Here is a 16,774-nt window from a genome sequence, read left to right as displayed (position 1 = left end):
CTTAAAGACATTTTCCTCTTGCTATAAGTGAAATAATCTGCCAGTAGAACTAGAATTGGGTTGCTAGGCGACGGGCAGGGCTTGGCTGGCGTTGCTAGGTAACGACTGTGAAATAAGTGAAATAATCTGCCAGTGGAACTAAAACCTTTTAGGATCAATATTAAGGAATTATTGACTTAAAACAAGCAACTATATCTTGCTGAAAAGTTACTTAAGTTTTTGTTTAAATTTCAAGTGCACTAAGATGTTTGCACTACAAATACTTGGTAAGATTTTGTGTTTTTGCAGTGCAAGTTTACAAAGCAGAACACTTTTTTTCTGCTCTTTATGAACTTGAATGTCAAGAGCCGTATCATCAAGGAGTCAAAAGAGAGGAGACATGCTAACATTAGCACTTTGGCTAACTAGCTTGTTTTAAGTCAGTAATTCCTTACTATTAATAGAAAAGTACTTGTTCCACATGCAGATTTTTTTCATTTATAACAATTTCCTATAAGTGAAATAGTCTGCCAGTGACTCTAGAACTTTTTAATCAATATTGAGGAATTATTTTCCTTAAAACAAGCTCCTATGTCTTGCTGAAACGTTACTTGTAAGTTAATTTAGTCTCACTTTAAGTCTGCTAAGATATTTGAACTAGAAACTAGACCAGAAATACTTAAGATTTTTGCGTTTTTGCAGTGCTGATGACTTCATTACACGTTTTGTCAAATTTACGATGAAGAGTTACAATTTATTTAAAAATGGAGCTTTGTAAACTCTCAGTTTTTTTTAACACTAAGAACTATAAAACAAAAATAATCATAAGCTGCTAGCCTGCTGCCCAAACAGACATTAAAAGCACAAAAACGTGGCATCATTACCGACGCACTGACCGGATCCAAATGTGAGAAATCCTGCAGCTGCAAAAAATTTCCCCCCAAAAAATCTGTGTGAACGGATTCAGGCCTGGACAGCTGAGTAGAGAAAGAAAGCCAGAATGATACGACTGCAGCACAAAGTTTGGATTAATGCTGGAAAGACTGGAACGGCCATGGAGGGTCGGCATGACGACTGCGCCAGCCGAAAGAGGATTCAGTGTTTCTGGATCTGGACCAACGCTGCGTAATAAATGGGGTCAAATTTTTGCTCTGACTTTCAGCCATCGGATGTTGCTTTGACTGGATGGAGACGTTAGTTTGTAAAGTGTGAGAATATTTTATATTCAGTCAAAATTTATGAAATGCCATCTACTGTAGTTGCAGATTCATTGCAGGCTCATTTAATGCCACAGTTTGACATTTTCTCTGGGTTTGCGCTGGGATTAAATGACATTTTATGAACAGGACCAATAATCCCCTGGAGTACCAACTGGTTGCCAAGCAGCTGGCTGGTGGGAGGCTGGTTTGTCAATGTGACGGACAATGCGACAGTTTCCTCTGAGCAAATTATTCTACTCTTCAAAACGCACTTCATTTAAATCACTGATCATCTGTATAAAAGCAAAAAGCAGAAGGTTTTTTTTCATATTTCATATTCCTTTATTTAATCAAGTAAACCCTGTTGAGATCTAGATCTCATTTTCAAGAGGTTTGCAGCCCTGCAGAGTAAAACTGCGTGTAAAAACATGATGCCAAGACGAAAAGACAGCAGCAAAGGTCAAAGGGCTCAATGCACAGGAAATGTCTCCATCTCTGCTACTACAGTACAGGTCGGTACTAATGTTATTATAGTTAACTAAAAGTAACAAAACTGAGATTGAGATAACATTTTAGTTAACTGAAATAAATAAAAATGAGAATTAATGGGGAAAAACTATAACTAACTGGGACTCTATAGCACAACTTGCACAACTTTTGCACTTTGGTGATAAAATAAATATTTTGCACAAAATGTTTTTGATAACATTTAATTTGAAGGGCCGTGCATAAGACTGATAAACATGAAGGATACGCCAATGTTTATTGTCATGAAGTGTCATTCGGTAAATAATGACACTTTTAATGCAAAGATGCATTAAAATTTGCATTAAAAGTGTCAATTTTTCAGCATTTTTTACTTGCAAATTTTTGACTTTCAGAACTGTGAAATTTCCTTTTTGTTTCTGGAAAAATCCTGAGATGAATCTAATAGTTTCTGAGTTTTTTTTCTTGCAAATATTTTATTTTTAGGGCTCAGAAAAAAAAAAAAAAAAAAAAATATATTTTTAGGGCTCAGAAATGTGGCTGCACAGTGGCGCAGTTGGTAGCACTGTTGCCTTGCAGCAAGAAGGTCCTGGGTTCGATTCCCGGCCGGGGTCTTTCTGCATGGAGTTTGCATGTTCTCCCTGTGCATGCGTGGGTTCTCTCCGGGTACTCCGGCTTCCTCCCACAGTCCAAAAACATGACTGTTAGGTTAATTGGTCTATCTAAATTCTCCCTAGGGGTGTGTGTGTGTGTGCATGGTTGTTTGTCCTGTATGTCTTTGTGTTGCCCTGCGACAGACTGGCGACCTGTCCAGGGTGTACCCCGCCTCCCGCCTGGAACGTAACCAGCAACCCTCCCGACCCCATTAGGGACAAGGGTGAACAGAAAATGGATGGATGAATGGATGGATGGATGGGCTCAGAAATGTACTTCTTTTTTCTTAAAAAATCTTTGAGATTATTCTATTTTTTCTCAAAAATGTCTTTGTTTTCCTTGAAAATGTAAAAATGTTTGAGTTAAATAATGTCATCTTAATGCAAACTTGCATTAAAAGTGTAAACTTTTCAATATTTTCTCAAACATTTTGACTTTTGGAACCCTGAAACTTATGGACGAATTCTGAGATTAATCTAATCATTTCTTGAGTTTTGTTTTCTTGCAAATATTTTATTTTAGGAGCTCAGGAATTTCCTTGATTTTTACTCTAGAACATTTCTGAAATTAATCTCAAAATTTCTGAGTAGAGCAACGACATTTTAATGCAAAGTTGCATTAAGATGAACACCGAACGACACTTCATGACAACCTTTATAAACATTTATAGACTCCTCCATGTTTACATGTCATGTCCATTTTATGCAGCCCCTTCAAATAAAGTGTTATCCAGTTTTCCAACCAGGAAATGTCTGTCATGTCCTAAATTGATAGGACATGATAGACCAATGCACACCAATGCAGTCGGGTGCTGCAATGGTGTGATTTGTCTCATCAGCAGAGACCGGCTCCAACCTTCACCTCCATCCTGACCTGCTACCCTGCAGGGGGATTGAGGCTCTCTAGGCCAGAGAAAAGCCTCCATCAGGCGGTGCAGAGGGGCTGTTTGGGGATTTGGATTAATGGGTGAAGTGAAGTGGCAAAGGTGATTACAGGATGTGCAGCTGAGTGTGAGGGCGTCTGACGGGCCGAGCAAATGAGGAACAGGCCAAAAACAAAGTGTGGGTTAATAGGGCATCGAGATACGGGTCATGGCACTTGAGTATCTGTCCCCGAGGCGTTTCCATGGGCACCGCAGCACTTAGCATCCACTTCCTGCTCCTCATCAGGCGGGACAGCGGAGCTAGACGCGGCTGAGTGCAGCAGCAGCAGCAGGAAGGGGAATGGATGAATAAGTAAAGACTCTCCCCTCTGCTCCCGCTCGTCGTGTTCAGTACGGATCGGGTCAATAAGCAGAGCGGGACTCTGGATCAGAACCTCTCAACGAGTCCAGACACGATGATGGGACACGCAACAAAGCCCCATCATTCAGCCCATACCTTATGGGATGGCAAAGCATTGTGGGAAATCCGGCCGTCTGGGGAGTATAAATGTTACAGAGACTGAGATGAAGATGAGGAGCATCGACTCAGACGTGGCGATGAAGACGTTTTACAACTTTTTCATCGCTTTATAATACGAAACTCATCGTATGTCAACACAGTTCATTATGTTCACTTAGCATTCACTTCACAGCAGTATGAATTTAGGCCTAATTTAAACATTTTCACCCCAAAATAGTATTAAAAAAATATGATTTGAGCCACTTACATGTGTGGAATTAAATCAGATACATCTCCGATTATTTTCAAAGCGTCTGCAGTCATTTTATCCAGCTTTTACATCATAAACATGAGACCTGCGTCACATTTCTGCATCAAAAGAAGCCAACGTCTGGGGAAAATAACGCTGAGAAAGGACCCTATTTTTTGTAAAAAAAATAAAATAAAATCTGAGGTTTTATCTCACAATTGTTCAACGTTTCAAACTGAGAAATTTCCAAGTTTTTTCTAGAAAAATTTTGAGATTAATCTAAGAATTGATAAGTTTCTCTTGCAAATTTTAGACTTTTGGAGCTGAAATTTTCTTGTTTATTTCTAGAAAAGTTCTGAGATTTATTTCAACATTTCTGAGGTTTTTTTCTTGCAGAGGTTTAACATTTAGAGTTCAGAAATTCCCTTGTTTTTCTAGAATATTTTGGAAATTTACTCCTCCATTTTTTTTCTATCTTTAATGCCCCTCGTGCGCCGTTGTAGTAATGTGACAAAACTTAAAAGAGGTACGAATTCGTTTCAAAAAGCCTTCACAAAATTTATGAGCGCAATTAAAAGGAAAATGAAATTGAAAGAGCTGAATTTAGCCACTTCAGAGCGATTCCTTCTCTTCTACCTCCTCCCGACCAAATCGGTCTCTCTCTCTTCCTCTTTCTGACTTCGTCTCGCTTTCTTCTCCTCCTCCTCCTCCTCTCTTTGAGGCTCTGGGTCTTTGATCAGACTCTGAAGCTATAAACATTACCAGCTGGCCTTTCGCTCCACATGAGGAGGTCAGCGGAGGCGGAGGACGGAGGGTGGGGGAGGTAACTCTACTCTCTGCGAGCGGCGGCATCCGAAGCAGACATCTGGGAGAACTTCTCCATTTCAGAGACACTCTGATTCAGCTAAACTCAAACCGTCCCCCAAACACACACTCACTATGAAATACGCCAGAGCTGACAAGAAGGTGGCGTTCTGCTTTTTCCCCCAGCCAGTTGTAACACTTCTGCCGTCTGTTGTCGTCAGGAAAACAGTAAAAACAAAGCTACAAGTTAGCATGCTAGCTAGCAATGTAGCTTCGCAATAACTGTTGTGTCTAAAACAAAGTTGAAGTTTTGAAGCTCGTCAGTTTTGAGATAAACAGATTGTCTTAAGTGTAAACGGTTCACCGTTCGCCATACGCAGATTTAGGCTGCTGGGGGAGATAAAAGGGCAAAGGTCACACCGGCTGAGCTGCCTCCAGTAAATCCTGCCTGCATACATTTAATGTTTCTCACCAAAACTCGCACTGCCTTTCGGCCCAAAAATGCTGAGTCCACTTCCTTCCTCATGCACAGTCTCAAAGCTGATTTTTTTTCCTCTTTTAAAAGAAAAAAACAAAAAGGAAGTGCTGGTCCTGCACCATTAACCAGAACTCTTCTTCTTCTGCACTGTTAACGGCGCAGTGCTAAGTTTTTATTTATTATAAAAGCTTGGTTACAAAAAGAAAAACTTTGGATTGTTGTAAGGAAATTATGTTGGTTATTATTTTACTTTTATCACAAATAAAAAGTCAACTCATCCACTCCCCGTGCTGGTGGGCCACACAAAATCAATTCAAGGGCCACAAATGGCCCCCGAGCCACACTTTGGACACCCCTGTCCTAAACAAAAGAGAAAAAGCTGCAAATCTTTGCATTTATTAATATAATAATGTAAGAGAAACATCCTTTATTGTGCTTCAGTGGGGGAAGTCCAGGTGTACCAGCAGCAAACAGACATAAGAATATAAAAAGAGAAGCAAAATTATCAAATTGTCCAGGAAGAGCAACTTTACAGTGTTGGAAAATACTGTGCAGTTGTTAAAAATAGCAAAGTTCAGTGGACCAAGATGTACAACTGAGTAGAATAACTTAAAAACATGTGTATATTGGAGCATAAAACACAATAAGCTGTTTAGAAGAAGTGAAAAGAAATGTGCAAACAAGAAGAATGTGCAAAAAATATTAAAATATTTGAAATTAAATGAAGGATGAGGAAGGATCTATAATGACGCTCCTTTGTCCACCAAGGATGCAGAAGTTTAAGAGTGCAAAGAAGGATCAAAATCTGTATTTTTTCACTTTTAAAAGTAACACCAGAACAGTGGTTTCTGTGTCTCAGTCAGTTTCTGGGCTTAGAAGTGTGGCAGTACACATAAAATCAATCCAAAATCTAAACGCAAGGTTTCATTTCACATATTTTAAATAGAAAATCACACTTTAAAAGGAACCTTGAAGGCCGCAGGCTCTGAACAGCAGCTTCAAATTTTACAAAAACAACAAAAAATGTAATCCAGTTTGAAGTAAGCAGTATCTTGTCGAGATCTGAAGAACAAAACCTCCCATCTCAAATATTTACCACAGTAAACCTGGTTAGACTTTTTTCCCCATTTTTAAATCTGTTTACTTTTCTATATTAGGGCCACTGTAGATAGAAAAAAGGAGGAGTACATTTCTGTCCAAAAAGTTGTACGTTTGTGAGAAACAAAAATCTAAAATTTTGTGATAAATCTCAGAAATTTTCTAGGAAAAACTCAGAAATTTCTGAACTCAAAAAGCCATACATTTGTGATAAAAAAAAAACTCAGAACATTTGAGATTCATCAAATTTAGGACATTTCTGAGCTTCAAAATTACTTGAAAAAAGTTTTCTATAGAACATTTTGTAAATTTCTAAAATTAATCTCAAAATTCCTGACGTTTTTCTTCCAAATTTTAGAATTTTCTTTGCAGAAATTTACTCCTTGTTTTTTTTTTTATCTACAATCTCCAAAACTAAGACGTGATGCAGAATTTTACATGCAAATGTTTTAAAATGTTCACCATACTAACACTATTTCTATTTACTCCATTGATTATTCATTCTTTATTGAAACACCAACACAAAGCAGCGACATGTTTGTGAAGAGACGGTAAACAGACTCATGTTGTTGTTGTTTTTTAAAACTATTTTGCAATTAAACATCTGAAAATGTGGCAGGCATTTATACTCAGGCATTCTGAGTCAATATGTTGTAATAACAGCTGCAAGTCGTTTGTGGTATGGCTCCACCAGTTTGCACATAAACAGATTGATAATTTTCATTTGCATGATTGTTTCTCTTTCTACCAAAACCGGGTGACAAAGTCTTCAGTCTGGAGTTTCTAAACTCTTTTTTAAAGGGAAGTTTTGTTTACAGAACCTTCAGGATCCATTTTATTTGCTGCTTGATTGCTTTGTTTATTTATTTTGGTTATTTAAAATGTCTTCCAGTCCCAGTGTTCAATGTTTGTTACAGATTAAAGTTTATTTATTTATTTATTTTCAACTCCTGCCACCAATTCTCAATCGGATTTGGGTTTATGACTTTGACTAGACCATTCTAACACCTGAATAAGCTACTTTTTGATGCTCTGACTGTTGGTGAAGGTCACAGTCCTGCTGGAAGGTCAACTTCATCCCCAGTCATTCATCTTCTGAGCGCCACACTGCTGGACAGGATAATCAGCATGATGCTGCCACCACCATGTTTCACTGTATGAATGTGTTCAAGCTAACAATGCCAAGCGAAAAGTTCAGTTTGGGTGTCGTCTGACTCAAGCAGCTTTGTTGACTAGTCCTCATTTATACTGGCTTGTGAAAACCTTCAAATGAAACATCTACACTGCAAAAACACAAAATATTACCAAGTATTCTTAGTCTAGTTTCTAGTCCAACTATCTTAATACACATTAAATTGGATAAAACTAACTCAAAAGTAACTTCTCAGCAACATACAGCAGCTTGTTTTAAGTAAATAAATCCTTAATTTTGATTAAAAAGTTCTAGTTCAACTAATTATTTCACTTATGGGAAAAATGTCTTGTTATAAGTAAATATATATATTATAATATAATATATATTTGGTCTAGAAACTAGATCAAAAGTACTTGGTAAGATTTTGTGTTTTTGCAGTGTAATCAGTCAAATTCTCAACAATCCTGTTTTCTTCGTAAAACTAAGTCAACGAATGTCTCAAACGTCTTGCAGCGAATAAACCACCGCTTGTCTTCTTCCGTCTGTGTGTGGACTGGCTGTGCTGCTGAGGGGGAAACATTATTGTGCGTGTGTGTGTGTGTGCGGGTGTGTGTGTGTGTGTGTGTGTGTAGCAGTCTTCAGTACAGTCACAATTCTTGAACACCCACTGAATGACACATTGTGGAGAGAAAGCCCAAGCATTAGGCAGCAAAATCTGTGACATCACTACCGGACATAGGAGCCCTGTTCTGTGCATAATAGAACTATTGAAGCCCCTTGCTGCCATCGCTGTCCATGACACACCAGAGTCTGGCAGCAAACCCATGTGTGAAAACCATCACCTGTTGCAGCTTAGTGGCTGGGAGCCCCGTGGGCGTTTTGGAGGCCCTCTTGGATAGCTTTTGGCCCATGGAAGAGCACATGGGAAAAGTGCTAGACAGACGGAAAACACGCAGCGCTGAGGAAAAACATTTACCCCCTTCTATACAGCTCAGGAAAAAATTAAGACCACTTGAAATAATCAGTTTCCCTGATTTGACTCTTTATGGGTTTATGTTTGAGTAAAATGAACTTTGTTCTTTTATTCTATGACCTTCTGACAACATGTCTCCTAAAATAACAATCAAAAATCTGTTATTTATTTGCAGAAAATGAGAAATGGTCAAAATAACGAAAAAGGTGCTGCGCTTTCAGACCTCAAATAATGCAAATAAAACAAGTCCATATTGATTTAGAAACAACAATACTGATGTTTTAACTCAGGAAGAGTTCAGAAATTAATATTTGATGGAATAACCAGCAGGTTCTCAGTGGGGTTCAGTGAAAGAAAATAAAATCTTACCAACTGTTTTTGGTTTAGTTTCTAGTTCAAATACCTTAAAACACTTGAAATAAGACAAAACTAACTTAAAAGTTACTTTTTAGCAAGATACAGAGGCTTGAAATAAGTAAATAATTTCTTAATATTGATGGAAATTGTACTGGCAGATTATTTGATTCATAACAAGACATTTCTTCCAAATTATGAGTTAATTTATCTGCCAAAGAACAAGCACTTCATCAATATTAAGGAATTATTTACTTAAAACAAACCTCTGTTTCTTGCTGAAAAGTTACTTGTAAGTTTGGTTTGTCTTATTTCAATAAGTTATTTGTATTAGAAACTAAACCAGAATTACTTGGTAAGATTTTGAGTTTTTGCAGTGCTCTTAATTTTTTCCAAAGTTTCAGGTAGTAAAACTTGTTTCTGTACTTGTTAAGTTGTGAAGTAAAACTAGAAATTTTGGAAAGTATACCGGACCTGATTACAGCCACAACCAGGCGTCACTAAACCACGTTCACAAAGCAAGCAAATGCGACCCAAATCTGTTTTTATCCCCCAAAATGTGACCTAGAGTGTTTTTACATCTGAAGGTCCGGTAGACCCGGTTCAATTGGGCACCAAAACTGCAACATTTGTTACATTTTCGGAGCAATTTCCTTCTTCACAGAATGTGAACAAAAATTTTCAGATTTTAGCCGTTGAAGGATTTCTCTTTTGTCTTTGGTCAAAGACCACAAGCCATTTCTCTACCTAGTGATAGCCGTGAGCGTTTGCTTTTGGTTATATTTACCCAGAATGCCTTGCACTGTAGTCCACTTCCTGCTTTAGGAGGGTCTCTGATCTACTTGGTGTTACCATATGCATTGAAACCGCTGCAGAGTTCGCTTCAACCGAACCGAAATTGAGATTTTTAGGCAGATTAGAGTTCAATTGAACAAATTCAAATGTGGATTCACCACAAATGAATCCGACTTTCTAGACAAACGAACTGGAGTTGGATTAAAGTGGACTAAACACAGCTGCTGTGAATGCTCCCTTAGATCACAGTTTTTCATCGCTGTCTGAACGGCCCAATACTGAACTTTTCAATCCCCCAAAAAATTCAATGTGTCCCACTTGAAACAAGCAATAAACATCACATTTTCTTAAATGCCATCATCAAAACCATCAAGCAAATACACACCAAATATGTCGATCAGTATTCCAGCTATTATGAATCACAAGCTGGGCTTTTGGTCTTGATTAAAGGAACTGGACTGGACCAGAACCAGAAGACCTGAGAGGTCTGGAAGGTTGATCAGGTGCAAAGTTGAGAAAGGAGAAAAGTGACATAACCACGCAAGCCTTTTTGTAGAATCTTAGCAATAAATTAAAAACACAAATAAACAATTTTTTTTTTTAAATCTGAAAATAAACATTTTCTTGCTTAATATGCAGTAACAACATTTCTTTAGTGAACACAAAGAACGCATCCACAGCTAAAACAAACCAACATGTGAAAAACTTGACTTAACATCAATACACTGAAGGGCTGATCAGTTGATTATTATTTTGATTAACTGATTAATAACTGGGTAGCAGAAGGAGTTTTTTTTTTTTTTTACAGTATTTCAACCAGATTAAACTAAAACTGCAACTAGACAGAATGATTTTTAGCTTAAATTAAAAATGTATTTGTTTTTATACAGTTTTATCTTAATTACTGGTCTAATTTGAGTTTTTTAGTCTGTATACTGTAGTTAGTGATTAATCGATTACGAAATTAGCTGATGATTATTTCAGAAATTGATTGATCCAATTAATCGTTTCAGCCCGACGGCATTTTATATTTACTCAGAGTATCTTTAATGAGTTAAAATATTTAAAAACATGCCCACAACAGGCCTTCACACTAATAAATGTTGCTGGCCGATCTATTGTTCCAGGAGTTATTGCGATAAACGATAATATTGTTATTTTGAGATGGTAATGGCATAATAATGCAAGGACACATTCTGAAATATAAGTAAACTTTAAATCCTGATGAACATTAAACACTGGAACTGGAAAACATTTTAAATATTCAAGATAAATAAACAAAACAACAGAAACAACAAATAAAATGAATTATTTATTCTCTGTAAACAAAACTGTCCTTCAAAATATGGGATAGTTGAGACCAAAGCACCAAACCAAAGATTTTTATCATCCAGTTTTTGGTAGAAAGAGTGAAACAACAAATCATGCAAATTGAGTTTGTTTTAATTTTAATGTGATTAACTCATTTATTGCTTATTTTGACAGGCGTAGCCCACAAAACAAACAAAATTTTTTTGCAAAAACTGAAGGGAGTAAACACTTTTTCTACAGCACTTCAAGTGACAGAGTGAAACTGAAAACATACCTGACCAGCTGTGTCATACAGTCCCAACAAGTACTGCTTCCCTCCAACGTTGACGCTCACTGCAAGACAAATGACAAGAGCAGTTGAAAGGTGAGGGTGGCGTCAGGGCTGCTGGTCTCAGGGACTTCCAGCCCCTCTGAGGCAACGGGAAGCCGAACAAGTGGTTCTGATTACAGCAACAGATGCGATGCAGTTGCAGAAAGAGTGGCAGAAAAGTCAGGGGGGAATCAATCACGCCTCTCTTCCCCGCTTATTGCATTTCAAGTAGGGAAATTAACCCCAAACAAAGAGAAAGGAGCAGTTCAGTAAGTCGTGATGTCATGGTTAGGAGAAAGAAATGTGACCCCACCTGCATAATGATCAAACACCGTGGGCACATACTCCTCTGGAAAGGCGTCGTTGGCATAGCTCATCAGGAGACACGTTTTACCCACTGCGCCGTCTCCAACCACGACGCATTTCAGCATAATAGAACCGGTTCCGTTAGCCATGATCCCGGTCGAACCACCATCATCTCCCCGAAGCCCTGTTGTTCCGACCTGCTGCCGCTGCAGCTGGGTGGGGATCCCCGCACCGCGCCGGGCATCACCAGCCTCGGAGGCGGACTGCGCGGTGCACCGTGTCGGGCTGGAGCAGCATCCCTCCTGCCCGCCACTGGCTACGGATCCAACCCGGTGTTTGTTCCGATGTTTCCACCGGATCGCTCAGTCTGAGGAGATATGTGGGGATATTTTCCCCTTGTAGGAGAGGAAGGATCCTGTTTTGTGATCCGGTGGGTCCGCTCCCGTCCGCGGCGTGTCCTGCTGCCTGACGCTCCCCGGCGCACTGAGCCGCCGCCGCCGCCGCAGCTGCTGGACAAGCTGGGTGGAGAGGCGGAGCCTGGCTCTAAAACCTAGAAACCAGCCTGCAGTCCTCCTGCTGGGGGATCCTGGGTTACAGGACTAGGAGAAATTACATCATTAGCAACACATCGGAGGGGGGAAAAAAAAAGAAGGAAAAGCAGGGCCGTTTCTGGAATTGTCGGGGCCCGAGGGGAAATGCTGTTTGGGCCCCCCTAGTTTAACAAACTACAACAAATAGATTCAAAAAGCAGATTTCTGAAGAAAAACAGTCAGAATTGAACCTTAAAAACCTGCTGTGTGAACTTAGCCTAACTCCTTTTAATTTTAGGGTCATATCAATAATATGAATGTATTAATGAAATCCATTAACAAAAATATACGTATATATATATATATATGTATATATATATATAATTTTATTTTATACATATAAAAAAAAATTCCCTTCTCACCCACCGCGGGTGGTTCTTATCCTCTGAGCTCAGGTCCTCTACCAGAGGCCTGGGAGCTTGAGGGTTCTGCGCAGTATTTTGGCTGTGCCAAGGACTGCACATTTCTGGACTGAGATGTCTGATGTTGTTCCTGGGATCTGTTTTAGCCACTGCTCCAGTTTGGGGGTGACTGCCCCGAGGGCCCCGATGACCACAGGCACCACTGTGGTCTTCACCTTCCAGGCCCTCTCCAGTTCCTCCCTGAGGCCCTGGCATTTCTCTAGTTTCTCGTGCTCCTTTTTCCTGATGTTGCAGTCGCTTGGTATTGCTACATCTACCACAACGGCTTTCCTCTGTTGTTTATCCACTACGACAATGTCTGGTTGGTTCGCCATTACCATTTTGTCTGTCTGGATCTGGAAGTCCCACAGGATCTTAGCTCTGGCGTTCTCCGCCACCTTTGGGGGTGTTTCCCACTTTGATCTCGGGGTTTCCAGTCCATATTCTGCACAGATGTTTCTGTACACTATGCCTGCAACTTGGTTATGTCGTTCCATGTACGCTTTCCCTGCCAGTATCTTGCACCCTGCTGTTATGTGCTGGACTGTCTCAGGGGCCTCCTTGCACAACCTACACCTTGGGTCTCGTCTGGTGTGGTAGATCTGGGCCTCTATTGCTCTGGTGTTTAGGGCCTGTTCCTGGGCGGCCAGGATGAGGGCCTCTGTGCTGTCCTTGAGTCCAGCTTTTTCCAGCCATTGGTAGGATTTACTGATATCAGCCACTTGGGTTATTTGCTGGTGGTACATCCCATGTAGGGGCTTGTCCTGCCATGATGGTATCTCTGGCACCTCAACCTCCGTTCCCTGTTGTCTGAGATATTCACTGAGCACATTGTCTGTTGAGGCTTTGTCCCTGATGTATTTATGGATCTTAGTTGTTTCGTCCTGGACTGTGGTTCTCACACTCACTAGTCCTCTGCCTCCTTCCTTGCGGCTCGTGTACAGTCTCAGGGTGCTGGATTTGGGATGGAATCCTCCATGCATTGTTAGTAGTTTTCTAGTCTTAATATCAGTGGCTTTTATCTCCTCCTTTGGCCAGCTAATTATTCCAGCAGGGTATCTGATTACTGGCAGGGCATAGCTGTTTATTGCGCGGATTTTGTTCTTGCCATTGAGCTGGCTTCTCAGGACTTGCCTTATTCGTTGGAGGTATTTAGCTGTGGCTCCTTTCCTTGTGACCTCATCGAGGTTGCCATTTGCTTGTGGTATACCTAGGTACTTGTAACTGTCCTCTATGTCTGCTATTGTTCCTTCTGGGAGTGAGACCCCTTCTGTGCGGATGACCTTCCCCCTCTTTGTGATCAGCCGACCACACTTCTCTAGTCCGAATGACATCCCAATGTCCGTGCTGTAGATCCTTGGCTGGCTGGATAGCTCAATAGATATCACCCGAGAGGGCAGGGTTCGAATCCAGTCTGGGTCCTTAGGCAAGACCCTTCAAGCTACTGCCTACCTCATACCATGCCTACCTCATACCATGAGAGACACAAAAATGCATAACATGCCGGCTCTGACGTCGCCCGGCCAAACAAGGTCTGCGTCAGGTGTTGGGGAACCAGAGCACCTTGACGACAAATGGGCTACTGGAACAAGACGGAAATGGGCGAGAGATGAAAATGTGGATCTGTTGGAATGCTACTACTCAAGTAACCCTAATCAGAGAGGTTACATGCAAAGACTGGTGAAGGAATGGTTACTTCGACATCCCCAGTCAACACTAAGCGCTAAACAACTAGTAGCTCAGTGTTCCAACATCCGCAAACGGCAACTGCTATCACAACTTGAGATTGACGAGATACAACACAAATGCTACGGCAAAAAGGAGGAACCTGGATGTCAGAACTGTCAGGGGATACAGAGCTGCGAATCAGCGAATCAGAGCTGAACGAGACGGCTGCTGACCTGAGAGAGAAAATCATGACCCGAATGACAACCAGACCTCCTCGGCGCCAGTACCTGATGGTACTGAGTGAAGTACCATCAGAGATCATTGAGTGAATGTGAATGCAGCACCCACCCCCGGGACTGCACATTTCTGGACTGAGATGTCTGATGTTGTTCCTGGGATCTGTTGTAGCCATTGGTCCAGTTTGGGGGTGACTGCCTCAAGTGCCCCGATGACCACAGGCACCACTGTGGCACCACTGTGGTTCACACCAAGGTGTTCCTTGGAGAACCAAGGAACACCTTGGTTCCTTGGAGAACACCTTTGTGGTGGCCACCTTTGGTGGCCACCACACCAAAGGTGGCGGAGAACACAAAGGTGGTTCTCCGCCACCTTTTGTGTTTCCCACTTCTCGGGGATCTCGGGGTTTCCAGTCCATATTCTGCACAGATGTTTCTGCACAGATGTTTCTGTACACTATGCCTGCAACTTGATTATGTCGTTCCATGTACGCTTTCCCTGCCAGTATCTTGCACCCTGCTGTTATGTTATGTGCTGGACTGTCTCAGGGGCCTCCTTGCACAACCTACACCTTGGGTCTTGTCTGGTGTGGTATATCTGGGCCTCTATTGCTCTGGTGTTTATGTTTATATATAATTACAATATTTGTATATATGACTGTAAATATGACTGTTTTGTTACTAACCACATCGATCACAGTCTACAACTTGACATCAAGTAAGGCCAAGGCAGCAGTAAAGTAGAAGTAAGAAATACTGCCCCCTATGGGTGGGAGTTAGCATCACTTAAACCCAACGTTTTTGACCATCCTTGTGAAAAATCTGCAATAAACTAAGTTATGAATTGGCACAACAAAATCTATTGAGTTTGCATGAATGTTTGGAGCCTTGAGGGCTTATAAAAGTTTGTGAAATGAGACGTCAGAGTGTAAAAAACTCGTTTGGGGATTGAACTTTAGTAACCTGTCTCCATTTTTTAATGACTTTGTGTTTTTGATGAGTAGATGAGTCATCCTCGCTGCGTTGGTCTTTGTTTCTGTGTGATAGATGGGATGTGTGGGATGGGAGCACAGAGCTGCAGATGGAGACGCCACAGGAGGAGGTGTGAGATCTTGAGACAAGGAGAAAGAGATCTGACCTCTGCAGCGCAGTGTGGGCTGTCATATTAGCCCTCATTACTGCCTTAATAAAGCACGTATGCTTACAGAGTAAAAAAAAACTAAGAAAAAAAGGAAGCAGCTTGCATGTGTAGATATGCGCGCATTTTAAGGCGAACGAAACCATAACCACAAAATAATCAGCGAAGTTACAGGAAGCTACATCTCGTCGCTGGTATCTGAGTGTTAGTCCGATAATGTGTTAAAATAAAACAACTCAGCTCAAAATGAGATCAAAATGAGACATTAAAATACCTCAAAGACGCATTTGTAAAGAAACCAAGCGGATTTCCTCATCCGCACGCCGCTAATTTCTTCACTCTCTCTGACAGCAACGCAGCAGTGGCTCATTGTGAGGCAAAAATAATATCACGTTTTCATATTCCATTACAAATAGACATCTGAAAAGTGTGGCGTGCATTTATACGTAACCCTGAATAAAAGTCAGTCAACAGAACGAGTAAATAGAGCCAACATGAGAACATCAGCAAACAAAAGATGTCGTGAAGACAGGAAGAAACATTTAGATGTAAACACCAGCTGGACAGGAATCAGAAAACAATGAAAGCAGGAGGATTTTTTATTTTTATTTTTTACCAGAGAGACAAAAGCAAAGCTTTGGACACACTGCGGCAGGAAACCTTTACAGCAAAACAAATCTAAACATAAAGAATAAAATAAACTTAAATTTAAAATAAACTTAACGAACTGAATTAAATGGAACTGAGAGTAACTGATTCAAATTTTACTGAACTGAACTAAATTTTACTGAACTGAACTAAACTACATAGAATTGAATTGAATTTAACTGAAATGAATTAAACTGAACTCAATTGATCTGAATGGAATTTAAGTAAATTGAAATGAACTGAATCAATCAATTGAATACATTTTTTTACTGATTTTTAACGGAGCTAAATTCAGTTGGATTGAACTGAACTACACTGAATTGAATTTAACTGAAGTGAACTGACTTGAATTTAATCAAACTACATTCAGTCAAACCGATTTTTTCTTTATTTGAACTGAACTAAAATGAACTGAATGCAATTGAATGTAACTGATTCAAAGTGTATTGAATTAAAAGGAACTAAATTCATTTGAATTGAACAGAACTACGTACATAGAGTCGAAGTGAACTGAATTAAATTGAACTGAGCTCAACTGAACTAAATGAATTGAATTCTATTTAATTGACTTGAACTGAA

General features: G+C 40.2%; 1 protein-coding gene across 1 annotated transcript in view; it reads right to left on the bottom strand.

Moving 5' to 3' along the window:
- The window catches only part of rhoq (ras homolog family member Q), a 30,958-nt gene extending 18,934 nt beyond the window's left edge, over window positions 1-12,024 (bottom strand). The window contains exons 1-2 of the mRNA XM_032553349.1: window positions 11,522-12,024; window positions 11,173-11,231 (exon numbers count right to left, since the gene is read on the bottom strand). Of these exons, the coding sequence (XP_032409240.1) occupies window positions 11,173-11,231; window positions 11,522-11,663 (201 nt within the window). The 5' untranslated portion in view covers window positions 11,664-12,024. The remainder of the gene's footprint in view (window positions 1-11,172; window positions 11,232-11,521) is intronic.
- Window positions 12,025-16,774: the final 4,750 nt, after the last annotated feature.

Source organism: Xiphophorus hellerii, chromosome 22, assembly GCF_003331165.1.
Source record: "Xiphophorus hellerii strain 12219 chromosome 22, Xiphophorus_hellerii-4.1, whole genome shotgun sequence".
Lineage (NCBI taxonomy): Eukaryota > Metazoa > Chordata > Actinopteri > Cyprinodontiformes > Poeciliidae > Xiphophorus > Xiphophorus hellerii.
The sequence above is the reverse complement of the archived record's forward strand: the minus strand, read 5'-3'. Positions and strand labels throughout refer to the sequence as shown.